At 47.2% G+C, this 14,377-nt stretch overlaps 1 protein-coding gene across 1 annotated transcript in view; it reads left to right on the forward strand.

The window, feature by feature from the left end:
• Positions 1-14,377, forward strand: part of LOC137302304 (zonadhesin-like) — a 108,040-nt gene that overhangs the window by 4,677 nt on the left and 88,986 nt on the right. The window contains 5 exon segments of the mRNA XM_067971944.1: positions 2,482-2,555; positions 5,594-5,740; positions 8,389-8,651; positions 9,759-9,843; positions 14,207-14,356. Of these exon segments, the coding sequence (XP_067828045.1) occupies positions 2,482-2,555; positions 5,594-5,740; positions 8,389-8,651; positions 9,759-9,843; positions 14,207-14,356 (719 nt within the window).

Consider the following 14,377-nt stretch of genomic DNA (forward strand, 5'->3'; position numbering starts at 1 on the left):
GGAGCTCTGTACTGTCAGGGTGATGTAGAGAGAGCTCTGTACTCTCAGGGTAATGTAGAGGGAGCTCTGTACTGTCAGGGTAATGTAGAGAGAGCTCTGTACTCTCAGGGTGATGGAGAGGGAGCTCTGTACTCTCAGGGTGATGGAGAGGGAGCTCTGTACTCTCAGGGTGATGGAGAGGGAGCTCTGTACTGTCAGGGTGATGGAGAGGGAGCTCTGTACTGTCAGGGTGATGCAGAGGGAGCTCTGTACTCTCAGGGTGATGTAGAGGGAGCTCTGTACTGTCAGGGTGATGTAGAGAGAGCTCTGTACTCTCAGGGTAATGTAGAGGGAGCTCTGTACTGTCAGGGTAATGTAGAGAGAGCTCTGTACTCTCAGGGTAATGTAGAGGGAGCTCTGTACTGTCAGGGTGATGTAGAGGGAGCTCTGTACTGTCAGGGTGATGTAGAGGGAGCTCTGTACTCTCAGGGTAATGTAGAGGGAGCTCTGTACTCTCAGGGTGATGTAGAGGGAGCTCTGTACTGTCAGGGTGATGTAGAGAGAGCTCTGTACTCTCAGGGTAATGTAGAGGGAGCTCTGTACTGTCAGGGTAATGTAGAGAGAGCTCTGTACTCTCAGGGTAATGTAGAGGGAGCTCTGTACTCTCAGGGTAATGTCGAGGGAGCTCTGTACTGTCAGGGTAATGTAGAGGGAGCTCTGTACTGTCAGGGTAATGTAGAGGGAGCTCTGTACTCTCAGGGTAATGTAGAGGGAGCTCTGTTCTCTCAGGGTAATGTAGAGGGAGCTCTGTACTGTCGGGGTAATGTAGAGGGAGCTCTGTACTGTCAGGGTGATGTAGAGGGAGCTCTGTACTGTCAGGGTAATGTAGAGGGAGCTCTGTACTGTCAAGGTAATGTAGAGAGAGCTCTGTACTCTCAGGGTGATGTAGAGGGAGCTCTGTACTGTCAGGGTAATGTAGAGGGAGCTCTGTACTCTCAGGGTAATGTAGAGGGAGCTCTGTGCTCTCAGGGTAATGTGGAGGGAGCTCTGTACTCTCAGGGTAATGTAGAGGGAGCTCTGTACTGTCAGGGTAATGTAGAGGGAGCTCTGTACTGTCAGGGTAATGTAGAGGGAGCTCTGTACTCTCAGGGTAATGTAGAGGGAGCTCTGCACTGTCAGGGTAATGTGGAGGGAGCTCTGTACTGTCAGGGTAATGTAGAGGGAGCTCTGTACTGTCAGGGTAATGTAGAGGGAGCTCTGTACTGTCAGGGTAATGTAGAGGGAGCTCTGTACTCTCAGGTTAATGTAGAGGGTGCTCTGTACTGTCAGGGTAATGTAGAGGGAGCTCTGTACTGTCAGGGTAATGTAGAGGGAGCTCTGTACTGTCAGGGTAATGTAGAGGGAGCTCTGTACTGTCAGGGTAATGTAGAGGGAGCTCTGCACTCTCAGGGTAATGTAGAGGGAGCTCTGTACTGTCAGGGTAATGTAGAGAGAGCTCTGTACTCTCAGGGTAATGTAGAGGGAGCTCTGTACTCTCAGGGTAATGTAGAGGGAGCTCTGTACTGTCAGGGTAATGTAGAGGGAGCTCTGTACTCTCAGGGTAATGTAGAGGGTGCTCTGTACTCTCAGGGTAATGTAGAGGGTGCTCTGTACTCTCAGGGTAATGTAGAGGGTGCTCTGTACTCTCAGGGTAATGTAGAGGGAGCTCTGTACTCTCAGGGTAATGTAGAGGGTGCTCTGTACTCTCAGGGTAATGTAGAGGGTGCTCTGTACTCTCAGGGTAATGTAGAGGGAGCTCTGTACTCTCAGGGTGATGTAGAGGGAGCTCTGTACTGTCAGGGTAATGTAGAGGGAGCTCTGTACTCTCAGGGTAATGTAGAGGGAGCTCTGTACTGTCAGGGTGATGTAGAGGGAGCTCTGTACTCTCAGGGTAATGTAGAGGGAGCTCTGTACTGTCAGGGTAATGTAGAGGGAGCTCTGTACTGTCAGGGTAATGTAGAGGGAGCTCTGTACTGTCAGGGTAATGTAGAGGGAGCTCTGTACTGTCAGGGTAATGTAGAGGGAGCTCTGCACTGTCAGGGTAATGTAGAGGGAGCTCTGTACTGTCAGGGTAATGTAGAGGGAGCTCTGTACTCTCAGGGTAATGTAGAGGGAGCTCTGTACTGTCAGGGTAATGTAGAGGGAGCTCTGTACTGCCAGGGTAATGTAGAGAGAGCTCTGTACTGTCAGGGTGATGTAGAGGGAGCTCTGTACTGTCAGGGTAATGTAGAGGGAGCTCTGTACTGTCAGGGTAATGTAGAGGGAGCTCTGTACTCTCAGGGTAATGTAGAGAGAGCTCTGTACTGTCAGGGTAATGTAGAGGGAGCTCTGTACTGTCAGGACCAAGCTTGACGTCACCCGGTTGCTGTTTCTTGCTTTGACCTATCCGCCCCGCCCCCTCCTCCTACTCCAACAAGCAGGTGCTCAGCATTTAATGACCCATTTCATGTATTTCTTTCGCAGACGAGGAAAGCAGCCTGCCACAGTCTCACGTCAACACGGAGATCACCTTTCGAAAGCCGCTGGGACTGCACCAGGTCAGTACGGCGGAGACTGGTGGAGATCAGGCCTGGAGGTTCCTATGGGAACTGGTCAGACACAGAAATATTTGGGAGACTGTTAGGGTAATGTAGAGGGAGCTCTGTACTCTCAGGGTAATGTAGAGGGAGCTCTGTACTCTCAGGGTAATGTAGAGGGAGCTCTGTACTGTAAGGGTAATGTAGAGGGAGCTCTGTACTGTCAGGGTGATGTAGAGGGAGCTCTGTACTGTCAGGGTAATGTAGAGGGAGCTCTGTACTGTCAGGGTGATGTAGAGGGAGCTCTGTACTCTCAGGGTGATGTAGAGGGAGCTCTGTACTGTCAGGGTGATGTAGAGGGAGCTCTGTACTCTCAGGGTAATGTAGAGAGAGATCTGTACTGTCAGGGTGATGTAGAGGGAGCTCTGTACTCTCAGGGTAATGTAGAGGGAGCTCTGTACTGTCAGGGTAATGTAGAGGGAGCTCTGTACTGTCAGGGTAATGTAGAGGGAGCTCTGTACTCTCAGGGTAATGTAGAGGGAGCTCTGTACTGTCAGGGTGATGTAGAGGGAGCTCTGTACTGTCAGGGTAATGTAGAGGGAGCTCTGTACTGTCAGGGTAATGTAGAGGGAGCTCTGTACTGTCAGGGTAATGTAGAGGGAGCTCTGTACTGTAAGGGTAATGTAGAGGGAGCTCTGTACTGTAAGGGTAATGTAGAGGGAGCTCTGTACTGTCAGGGTAATGTAGAGGGAGCTCTGTACTGTAAGGGTAATGTAGAGGGAGCTCTGTACTGTCAGGGTAATGTAGAGGGAGCTCTGTACTGTAAGGGTAATGTAGAGGGAGCTCTGTACTGTCAGGGTAATGTAGAGGGAGCTCTGTACTGTCAGGGTAATGTAGAGGGAGCTCTGTACTGTCAGGGTGATGTAGAGGGAGCTCTGTACTGTAAGGGTAATGTAGAGGGAGCTCTGTACTCTCAGGGTAATGTAGAGGGAGCTCTGTACTGTCGGGGTAATGTAGAGGGAGCTCTGTACTGTCAGGGTAATGTAGAGGGAGCTCTGTACTGTCAGGGTAATGTAGAGGGAGCTCTGTACTGTCAGGGTGATGTAGAGGGAGCTCTGTACTGTAAGGGTAATGTAGAGGGAGCTCTGTACTGTCAGGGTAATGTAGAGGGAGCTCTGTACTGTCAGGGTGATGTAGAGGGAGCTCTGTACTGTAAGGGTAATGTAGAGGGAGCTCTGTACTCTCAGGGTAATGTAGAGGGAGCTCTGTACTGTCGGGGTAATGTAGAGGGAGCTCTGTACTGTCAGGGTAATGTAGAGGGAGCTCTGTACTCTCAGGGTAATGTAGAGGGAGCTCTGTACTGTCAGGGTGATGTAGAGGGAGCTCTGTACTGTCAGGGTAATGTAGAGGGAGCTCTGTACTGTCAGGGTGATGTAGAGGGAGCTCTGTACTGTCAGGGTAATGTAGAGAGAGCTCTGTACTCTCAGGGTAATGTAGAGGGAGCTCTGTACTGTCAGGGTAATGTAGAGGGAGCTCTGTACTCTCAGGGTAATGTAGAGGGAGCTCTGTACTGTCAGGGTAATGTAGAGGGAGCTCTGTACTCTCAGGGTGATGTAGAGGGAGCTCTGTACTGTCAGGGTAATGTAGAGGGAGCTCTGTACTGTCAGGGTAATGTAGAGGGAGCTCTGTACTGTCAGGGTGATGTAGAGGGAGCTCTGTACACTCAGGGTAATGTAGAGGGAGCTCTGTACTGTCAGGGTAATGTAGTGGGAGCTCTGTACTGTCAGGGTAATGTGGAGGGAGCTCTGTACTCTCAGGGTGATGTAGAGGGAGCTCTGTACTCTCAGGGTAATGTAGAGGGTGCTCTGTACTGTCAGGGTAATGTAGAGGGAGCTCTGTACTCTCAGGGTAATGTAGAGGGAGCTCTGTACTGTCAGGGTAATGTCGAGGGAGCTCTGTACTGTCAGGGTAATGTAGAGGGAGCTCTGTACTCTCAGGGTAATGTAGAGGGAGCTCTGTACTGTCAGGGTAATGTAGAGGGAGCTCTGTACTGTCAGGGTAATGTAGAGGGAGCTCTTTACTGTCAGGGTAATGTCGAGGGAGCTCTGTACTGTCAGGGTAATGTAGAGGGAGCTCTGTACTCTCAGGGTGATGTAGAGGGAGCTCTGTACTCTCAGGGTAATGTAGAGGGAGCTCTGTACTGTCAGGGTGATGTAGAGGGAGCTCTGTACTGTCAGGGTAATGTCGAGGGAGCTCTTTACTGTCAGGGTAATGTCGAGGGAGCTCTGTACTCTCAGGGTAATGTAGAGGGAGCTCTGTACTGTCAGGGTGATGTAGAGGGAGCTCTGTACTCTCAGGGTAATGTAGAGGGAGCTCTGTACTTTACCATGTGTGAGGGGTTTCGGGACAGTCTTGTAAAATGTGGGGCCAGGACAGCTGAAACGTCCGCTGCTTGAAGTGGTGCAGGCTCCAATAGAAGGGATGCCCAAGGCAGAGGAGCAGAGGGCACAGACTGGCAAGGTGGGCATTGGGATCGCACTGAGGTAGGATGGGCTGAGGCAGTGGGCGGGTTTGTAAACCGGACTGTAGATTTCGAGAGTAAAGTTCACGTCATTCGCTGAAGCCCAATCCCCTTTGCCAAGGCCCTGCCACAGGCCAATCAGTGTCGAGCGCACAGTCTGGGTTGCAGACGAACACTGAGTGGGGCAGGAATATGACGAGCTGGACCATTGAGCCTGCTCCAAACTCCTGACGGCCAGAGAATCATGAACAAACACTCCCCGCACCAGTGTAATCTCCTGGGAGAGGCCAAAAAATACCAGCGAGAAACGGTCCAGGGCCAATCAGGGACAAAATACTCTGGGGGAAAGTTCCTCTCCGACCCGTTCAGACGATCGAAACCGGTCCCAGGAGATCTCACGGACCAAGTGTTACCTATAAAAGACCCTTCCCTTCTGTATGATGCCACCTCTGGCCCAGTCAGGAGCCGATCGAGTTCGCCAATCTCTGGGAAAAGTCACTGTGAGACGTGTGTTGAATGTCACTGTTGTCTTTTACAGCTGAGTTCACGGCCTGCGATTTCAACGACGACGCCAAACCGTTCTGCGGCTGGGCCCAAGCGACGGACGACGACGGGAATTGGAGCCGAATCTCCGGGAACACTCCAAGCGAGGGCACGGGACCCCCGGGGGGCTATCCGGACGGAAGTGAGGAATTCCTTCATCTTACCCCCACCCCCCCCGCGCTGCGCTCGACGCAGCTCCGCGAGCTGCCGAAGTTATACCGCGGGCCGCGCTGCCGTGAGATCGTCCGCCGGCTTCGAGGCTCGGACGCGCCGCACGCTGGCCCCGATTTTAACCTCCTGGCGGAAATCAGACGACGGGGGGAGGGGAGCAGTTAAAGTGAGGGTGGTCATCCATTCCACCGCCCCCCACCCCCCAACCGATTTTAAGCCGCTCTTTCGAGCAGGCGAGGGAGACGCCTACAAGAAGGGCAGTGGGGTCCTTCTTTAAAGGGGCAGGTGGTTTCCGATGATATCATCAGGTCCCCGGATTTGCCATTACCTGAGCGGGGGATGGAGGGAGGGGGATGGAGGGAGGGGGATGGAGGGAGGGGGATGGAGGGAGGGGGATGGAGGGAGGGGGATGGAGGGAGGGGGAGCGCAGATCCCCCTTCAGGCCGGACCTGCCGGGAAAGGGGCATCCCAAGCCACCAGAGGGCCAGGCAGGGGTGCTCCACCGGGCCTCACAAGCAAGCTTCTTTGGGCCTTCCTTTGCCCCCGGTGTCCCACCCCACCTCCCCCTCGATCGCGTGCAGACCACCCCCGCCCCCTCAACACTCACCCGGGTCTCCTGGCTGAGGCCTCCTGCCGTCAAATTCCCGCTCCCGCGGGGATCCGGCCTGGTGTCCGGGCGGGTCACCGAGAAGGTTCACGGTAACCACGGGCAACCGGGGTTTGCCTCCTGCTTCGGAGCTCGAACAGACTGTACCTGCGCCCCTCCCCCCGCACCTTTAAAATCGGGGCCAAAAGTTTACATCAGGTATTTATTTAATTTTATATCCTTGTAAATTTAGATTTCGATACGGTGAGATACTTTTATCCATTTAAATATATTTCTAATGCTAGTGAACGCCCCGTGGCATTGCTCGCGGTTGTTGGAGGATGTGGTTTTCTATAACACAGGCCCCACTGCATTAAACCACATCGGCCAGAAAAGAGAGGATTTGCATTTATTTGGCGCCTTTCACAACCTCAGGTCGTCCCAAAGCGCTAACGAACTACTTTTTTGAAGCCCAGTCACCGTCGTAATGTAGGAAACGCGGCAGCCAATTTGCGCACAACAAGATCCCACAAGCAGTAATGGGATAAATGACCAGATCATCTGGGGTTTTTTTTAGTGATGTCGGTCGAGGGATAAATATTGGTCCCAGGACACCCGGGGAGAACTCCCCCCTGCTCTTCTTCGAAATAGTGGCCGTGGGATCTTTTACACCCGCCTGAGAGGAGCAGACGGGGCCTCAGTTTAACATCTCGTCCAAAAGACAGCGTCACTCTCCTTCAGTACTGCACTGGGAGTGTGGACCTGGGATTATGGGCTCAAGTCTCTGGAGTGGGATTGTGAACCCACTGACCTGCTGACTCAGAGGCCAGAGTGCTACCCACTGAGCCATGTCTGATATGGTCCCACGTGCCCTCTGTCTGTACTATTAGTTGATCTTAGCTGGGTCTTCAGCTAAGACTGACACCATCAACTAAACCCCCCCCCAGATGAATTGGTCATTCACCTCATTGCTGTATGTGAGACTTGCTGTGCACAAAATGGCCACCGTGTTTGCCGTGACTATATTTCCACCATGTAAAGCCCTTCGGGACGTCCAGAGGAAGTGGTAAGGCGCTAATATAAATATGAGCTCTTTCTTTCTTTACTGTTGGCCTCAGCACCTCTGAGTTAGAGAGGGGAGAAATGAACCCGTGTTCCTGCTCCTGATCACCATCAAGTGACCTCTGCCAGATAGTGCACGTGCGTGGTTGTCAGGCTTGGCTGTGGTGCCCCTATAGTGAAATAACCTGGAAATCTAGGCTCAGAAATGAAGATTGGCCACTTGAGTTATGTACCCATTGGGCAATGTATTATTGAGTGATGTACTAGTGGGCCATTGGGTAGTGCTTCATTGGGTGAGGTATTATTGGGTGAGATACCAATGGGTGAGATACCAATGGGTGAGATACCATTGGGTGAGATACCAATGGGTGAGATACCAATGGGTGAGATACCAATGGGTGAGATACCATTGGGTGAGATACCAATGGGTGAGATATCAATGGGTGAGATACCAATGGGTTGGATATCAATGGGTGAGATACCATTGGGTGAGATACCAATGGGTGAGATACCAATGGGTGGGATACCAATGGGTGAGATACCATTGGGTGAGATACCATTGGGTGAGATACCAATGGGTGGGATACCAATGGGTGAGATACCATTGGGTGAGATACCATTGGGTGAGATACCAATGGGTGGGATACCAATGGGTGGGATACCAATGGGTGGGATACCAATGGGTGAGATACCATTGGGTGAGATACCATTGGGTGAGATACCATTGGGTGAGATACCATTGGGTGAGCTGTCATTGGGCAGCATACCATTGGTGAGATACTATTGAATGAGGCGCCATTATCTCCAACTGGAATCAATGCCTTAAAGCGAGGTAATTGGGAAAATAATCTCAAAAACTCCGTCACGACAAGCTGAAGGGAAAAGTGAGTGAAAAAGTGCTGCACTGATGGTCCTCTGGAAGGGATCACCGGACAGGCAGGTTTCATCATTCTCTCCGAATCCAATTTCAGATGGTTATTACATCTATCAAGAGGCTAATGATTTCACCAAAGGCCAGTTCGTGAGGCTGGATAGTCCTACCTTGGCTGTGTCTGGGGATGTGTGCGTGGCGTTCCGGTACTACATGTACGGAGCAGATTCTGACAATGCTCTAAGAGTATACTTGAAGGACTCTACCGGTGAGAAGCGGATATGGAGTAAAACAGGATTTCAGAGTTCGTCTTGGTTACATGGAACAGTTGATCATTCATTCAAGACTCCAACAAATATAAAGGCAAGGATTCTTTTAATGGACTGTTCCACAGTACAAAAAAAAATCATTATTTACAACCTGTTTGTTGGATACCATTGGGTGAGATACCATTGGGTTAGATTCTTTGGGTGAGATACCATTGGGTTAGATTCTTTGGGTGAGATACCATTGGGTGAGATACCATTGGGTGAGATTCTTTGGGTGAGATTCTTTGGGTGAGATACCATTGGGTGAGATACCATTGGGTGAGATACCATTGGGTGAGATTATTTGGGTGAGATACCATTGGGTGAGATACCATTGGGTGAGATTCTTTGGGTGAGATACCATTGGGTGAGATTATTTGGGTGAGATACCATTGGGTGAGATACCATTGGGTGAGATTCTTTGGGTGAGATACCATTGGGTGAGATACCATTGGGTAAGATACCATTGGGTGAGATACCAATGTATGCGATACCATTGGGTGAGATACCAATGTGTGAGATACCAATGGGTGAGATACCATTGGGTGAGATACCATTGGGTGAGATACCATTGGGTGAGATACCATTGGGTGAGATACCAATGTGTGAGATACCAATGTGTGAGATACCAATGTGTGAGATACCATTGGGTGAGATACCATTGGGTGAGATACCATTGGGTGAGATACCATTGGGTGAGATACCATTGGGTGAGATACCAATGTGTGAGATACCATTGGGTGAGATACCATTGGGTGAGATACCATTGGAAGAATTCCATAAGGAAGGATTTTATTGAGAGATCCTAGTCCCTAAATAAGTACCACAGATTTTTCAAGATTGTTAAAATTATAATTTAACTAATGATATGTCCCCTGATTTTAAAATTTACCTTGGATTGTGGAGACTGAGTGACTAACTAATGTCCCTAGCGACATAGGAACATAGGGACAGGAGTAGGCCATTCAGCCCCGTCATTCAATGAGATTGTGGCTGATCTGTATTGTAACTCGATCCACCGTTGGCTTAGTTCCATATCCCTAAATGGCCTCAGCTAGCAAAAATCTATCAATCTCAGATTTAAAATGATGAATGAGTGTTGGTGATATACTCTGGTGGACTTTGGTCGCTCATGTTTAATGTTCTTCTTTCAATATGGCAGGTTACCCTTGAATCTGTTCGAGGTTCTACTCCATCATCCGACACTGCTCTGGACAACATCAGAGTCAGGACAGGACCCTGCTCCAGTAAGCTTGCTTTCAAAAGCTATCTTGAAATGTAATGTAAACTTACCCATCCCACTAAAGTATTACTGTGTCATTGAGAGTATCGATCCCAATACTGTATTACTGTGTCAGTGAAAGTATCGATCCCAATACAGTATTACTGTGTCAGTGAAAGTATCGATCCCAATACAGTATTTCTGTGTTAGTGAGAGTATCGATCCCAATACAGTATTACTGTGTCAGTGAGAGTATCAATCCCAATACAGTATTACTGTGTTAGTGAGAGTATCGATCCCAATACTGTATTACTGTGTCAGTGAGAGTATCGATCCCAATACTGTATTACTGTGTCAGTGAGAGTATCGATCCCAATACTGTATTACTGTGTCAGTGAGAGTATCGATCCCAATACAGTATTACTGTGTCAGTGAGAGTATCGATCCCAATACTGTATTACTGTGTCAGTGAGAGTATCGATCCCAATACTGTATTACTGTGTTAGTGAAAGTATTGATCCCAATACAGTATTACTGTGTCAGTGAGAGTATCAATCCCAATACAGTATTACTGTGTCAGTGAGAGTATCGATCCCAATACTGTATTACTGTGTTAGTGAAAGTATTGATCCCAATACAGTATTACTGTGTCAGTGAGAGTATCAATCCCAATACAGTATTACTGTGTCAGTGAGAGTATCGATCCAATACAGTATTACTGTGTCAGTGAGAGTATCGATCCCAATACAGTATTACTGTGTCAGTGAGAGTATCGATCCCAATACTGTATTACTGTGTCAGTGAGAGTATCGATCCCAATACAGTATTACTGTGTCAGTGAGAGTATCGATCCCAATACTGTATTACTGTGTCAGTGAGAGTATCGATCCCAATACAGTATTACTGTGTCAGTGAGAGTATCGATCCCAATACAGTATTACTGTGTCAGTGAGAGTATCGATCCCAATACAGTATTACTGTGTCAGTGAGAGTATCGATCCCAATACTGTATTACTGTGTCAGTGAGAGTATCGATCCAATACTGTATTACTTTGTCAGAGAGTATCAATCCCAATACAGTATTACTGTGTCAGTGAGAGTATCGATCCCAATACAGTATTACTGTGTCAGTGAGAGTATCGATCCCAATACAGTATTACTGTGTCAGTGAGAGTATCGATCCCAATACAGTATTACTGTGTCAGTGAGAGTATCAATCCCAATACAGTATTACTGTGTTAGTGAGAGTATCGATCCCAATACTGTATTACTGTGTCAGTGAGAGTATCGATCCCAATACTGTATTACTGTGTCAGTGAGAGTATCGATCCCAATACTGTATTACTGTGTCAGTGAGAGTATCGATCCCAATACAGTATTACTGTGTCAGTGAGAGTATCGATCCCAATACTGTATTACTGTGTCAGTGAGAGTATCGATCCCAATACTGTATTACTGTGTTAGTGAAAGTATTGATCCCAATACAGTATTACTGTGTCAGTGAGAGTATCAATCCCAATACAGTATTACTGTGTCAGTGAGAGTATCGATCCCAATACTGTATTACTGTGTTAGTGAAAGTATTGATCCCAATACAGTATTACTGTGTCAGTGAGAGTATCAATCCCAATACAGTATTACTGTGTCAGTGAGAGTATCGATCCAATACAGTATTACTGTGTCAGTGAGAGTATCGATCCCAATACAGTATTACTGTGTCAGTGAGAGTATCGATCCCAATACTGTATTACTGTGTCAGTGAGAGTATCGATCCCAATACAGTATTACTGTGTCAGTGAGAGTATCGATCCCAATACAGTATTACTGTGTCAGTGAGAGTATCGATCCCAATACTGTATTACTGTGTCAGTGAGAGTATCGATCCCAATACAGTATTACTGTGTCAGTGAGAGTATCGATCCCAATACAGTATTACTGTGTCAGTGAGAGTATCGATCCCAATACTGTATTACTGTGTCAGTGAGAGTATCGATCCCAATACAGTATTACTGTGTCAGTGAGAGTATCGATCCCAATACAGTATTACTGTGTCAGTGAGAGTATCGATCCCAATACAGTATTACTGTGTCAGTGAGAGTATCGATCCCAATACTGTATTACTGTGTCAGTGAGAGTATCGATCCAATACTGTATTACTTTGTCAGAGAGTATCAATCCCAATACTGTATTACTGTGTCAGTGAGAGTATTGATCCCAATACTGTATTACTGTGTTAGTGAGAGTATCAATCCCAATACAGTATTACTGTTTCAGTGAGAGTATCGATCCCAATACTGTATTACTGTGTCAGTGAGAGTATCGATCCCAATACTGTATTACTGTGTCAGTGAGAGTATCAATCCCAATACTGTATTACTGTGTCAGTGAGAGTATCGATCCCAATACAGTATTACTGTGTCAGTGAGAGTATCGATCCCAATACAGTATTACTGTGTCAGTGAGAGTATCGATCCCAATACTGTATTACTGTGTCAGTGAGAGTATCGATCCCAATACTGTATTACTGTGTCAGTGAGAGTATCAATCCCAATACTGTATTACTGTGTCAGTGAGAGTATCGATCCCAATACAGTATTACTGTGTCAGTGAGAGTATCGATCCCAATACAGTATTACTGTGTCAGTGAGAGTATCGATCCCAATACTGTATTACTGTGTCAGTGAGAGTATCGATCCCAATACAGTATTACTGTGTCAGTGAGAGTATCGATCCCAATACAGTATTACTGTGTCAGTGAGAGTATCGATCCCAATACTGTATTACTGTGTCAGTGAGAGTATCGATCCCAATACAGTATTACTGTGTCAGTGAGAGTATCGATCCCAATACTGTATTACTGTGTCAGTGAGAGTATCGATCCCAATACAGTATTAATGTGTCAGTGAGAGTATCGATCCCAATACATATTACTGTGTCAGTGAGAGTATCGATCCCAATACTGTATTACTGTGTCAGTGAGAGTATCGATCCCAATACAGTATTACTGTGTCAGTGAGAGTATCGATCCCAATACAGTATTACTGTGTCAGTGAGAGTATCGATCCCAATACAGTATTACTGTGTCAGTGAGAGTATCGATCCCAATACTGTATTACTGTGTCAGTGAGAGTATCGATCCAATACTGTATTACTTTGTCAGAGAGTATCAATCCCAATACTGTATTACTGTGTCAGTGAGAGTATTGATCCCAATACTGTATTACTGTGTTAGTGAAAGTATCAATCCCAATACAGTATTACTGTTTCAGTGAGAGTATCAATCCCAATACTGTATTACTGTGTCAGTGAGAGTATCGATCCCAATACTGTATTACTGTGTTAGTGAGAGTATCAATCCCAATACTGTATTACTGTGTCAGTGAGAGTATCGATCCCAATACTGTATTACTGTGTTAGTGAGAGTATCGATCCCAATACTGTATTACTGTGTCAGTGAGAGTATCGATCCCAATACTGTATTACTGTGTCAGTGAAAGTATCGATCCCAATACTGTATTACTGTGTCAGTGAGAGTATCGATCCCAATACTGTATTACTGTGTCAGTGAGAGTATCGATCCCAATACTGTATTACTGTGTTAGTGAGAGTATCGATCCCAATACTGTATTACTGTGTCAGTGAGAGTATCGATCCCAATACTGTATAATTGTGTCAGTGAGAGTATCGATCCCAATACAGTATTACTGTGTTAGTGAGAGTATCGATCCCAATACTGTATTACTGTGTCAGTGAGAGTATCGATCCCAATACTGTATTACTGTGTTAGTGAGAGTATCGATCCCAATACTGTATTACTGTGTCAGTGAGAGTATCGATCCCAATACTGTATAATTGTGTCAGTGAGAGTATCGATCCCAATACAGTATTACTGTGTTAGTGAGAGTATCGATCCCAATACTGTATTACTGTGTCAGTGAGAGTATCGATCCCAATACTGTATAATTGTGTCAGTGAGAGTATCGATCCCAATACAGTATTACTGTGTTAGTGAGAGTATCGATCCCAATACTGTATTACTGTGTCAGTGAGAGTATCGATCCCAATACTGTATTACTGTGTCAGTGAGAGTATCGATCCCAATACTGTATTACTGTGTCAGAGTGTATCGATCCCAATACTGTATTACTGTGTCAGTGAGAGTATCGATCCCAATACAGTATTACTGTGTTAGTGAGAGTATCGATCCCAATACTGTATTACTGTGTCAGTGAGAGTATCGATCCCAATACTGTATTACTGTTTCAGTGAGAGTATCGATCCCAATACTGTATTACTGTGTTAGCGAGTCTCCTCGTGCCCGGTGCTATCACCACCGCTGAAGCTCCCAGCGAGTACGAGAGTAAATGTACCCCTTTCGCCCCCTGCAGCTTGTATCGTCAGCTGCGACTTTGATGAGTTCGACAACCTCTGCGGCTGGACCAACGAAGACACTCCGCTCCTGGTCCCTTTTGATCAGTGGAATGGGCAGACTAACACGGAGAACACCGGTCCAGACGACGACTATTCCAAACCGGGATGTAAGGAGTCCTCGATTCGAA

Source organism: Heptranchias perlo, chromosome 35 (assembly GCF_035084215.1).
Source record: "Heptranchias perlo isolate sHepPer1 chromosome 35, sHepPer1.hap1, whole genome shotgun sequence".
Lineage (NCBI taxonomy): Eukaryota > Metazoa > Chordata > Chondrichthyes > Hexanchiformes > Hexanchidae > Heptranchias > Heptranchias perlo.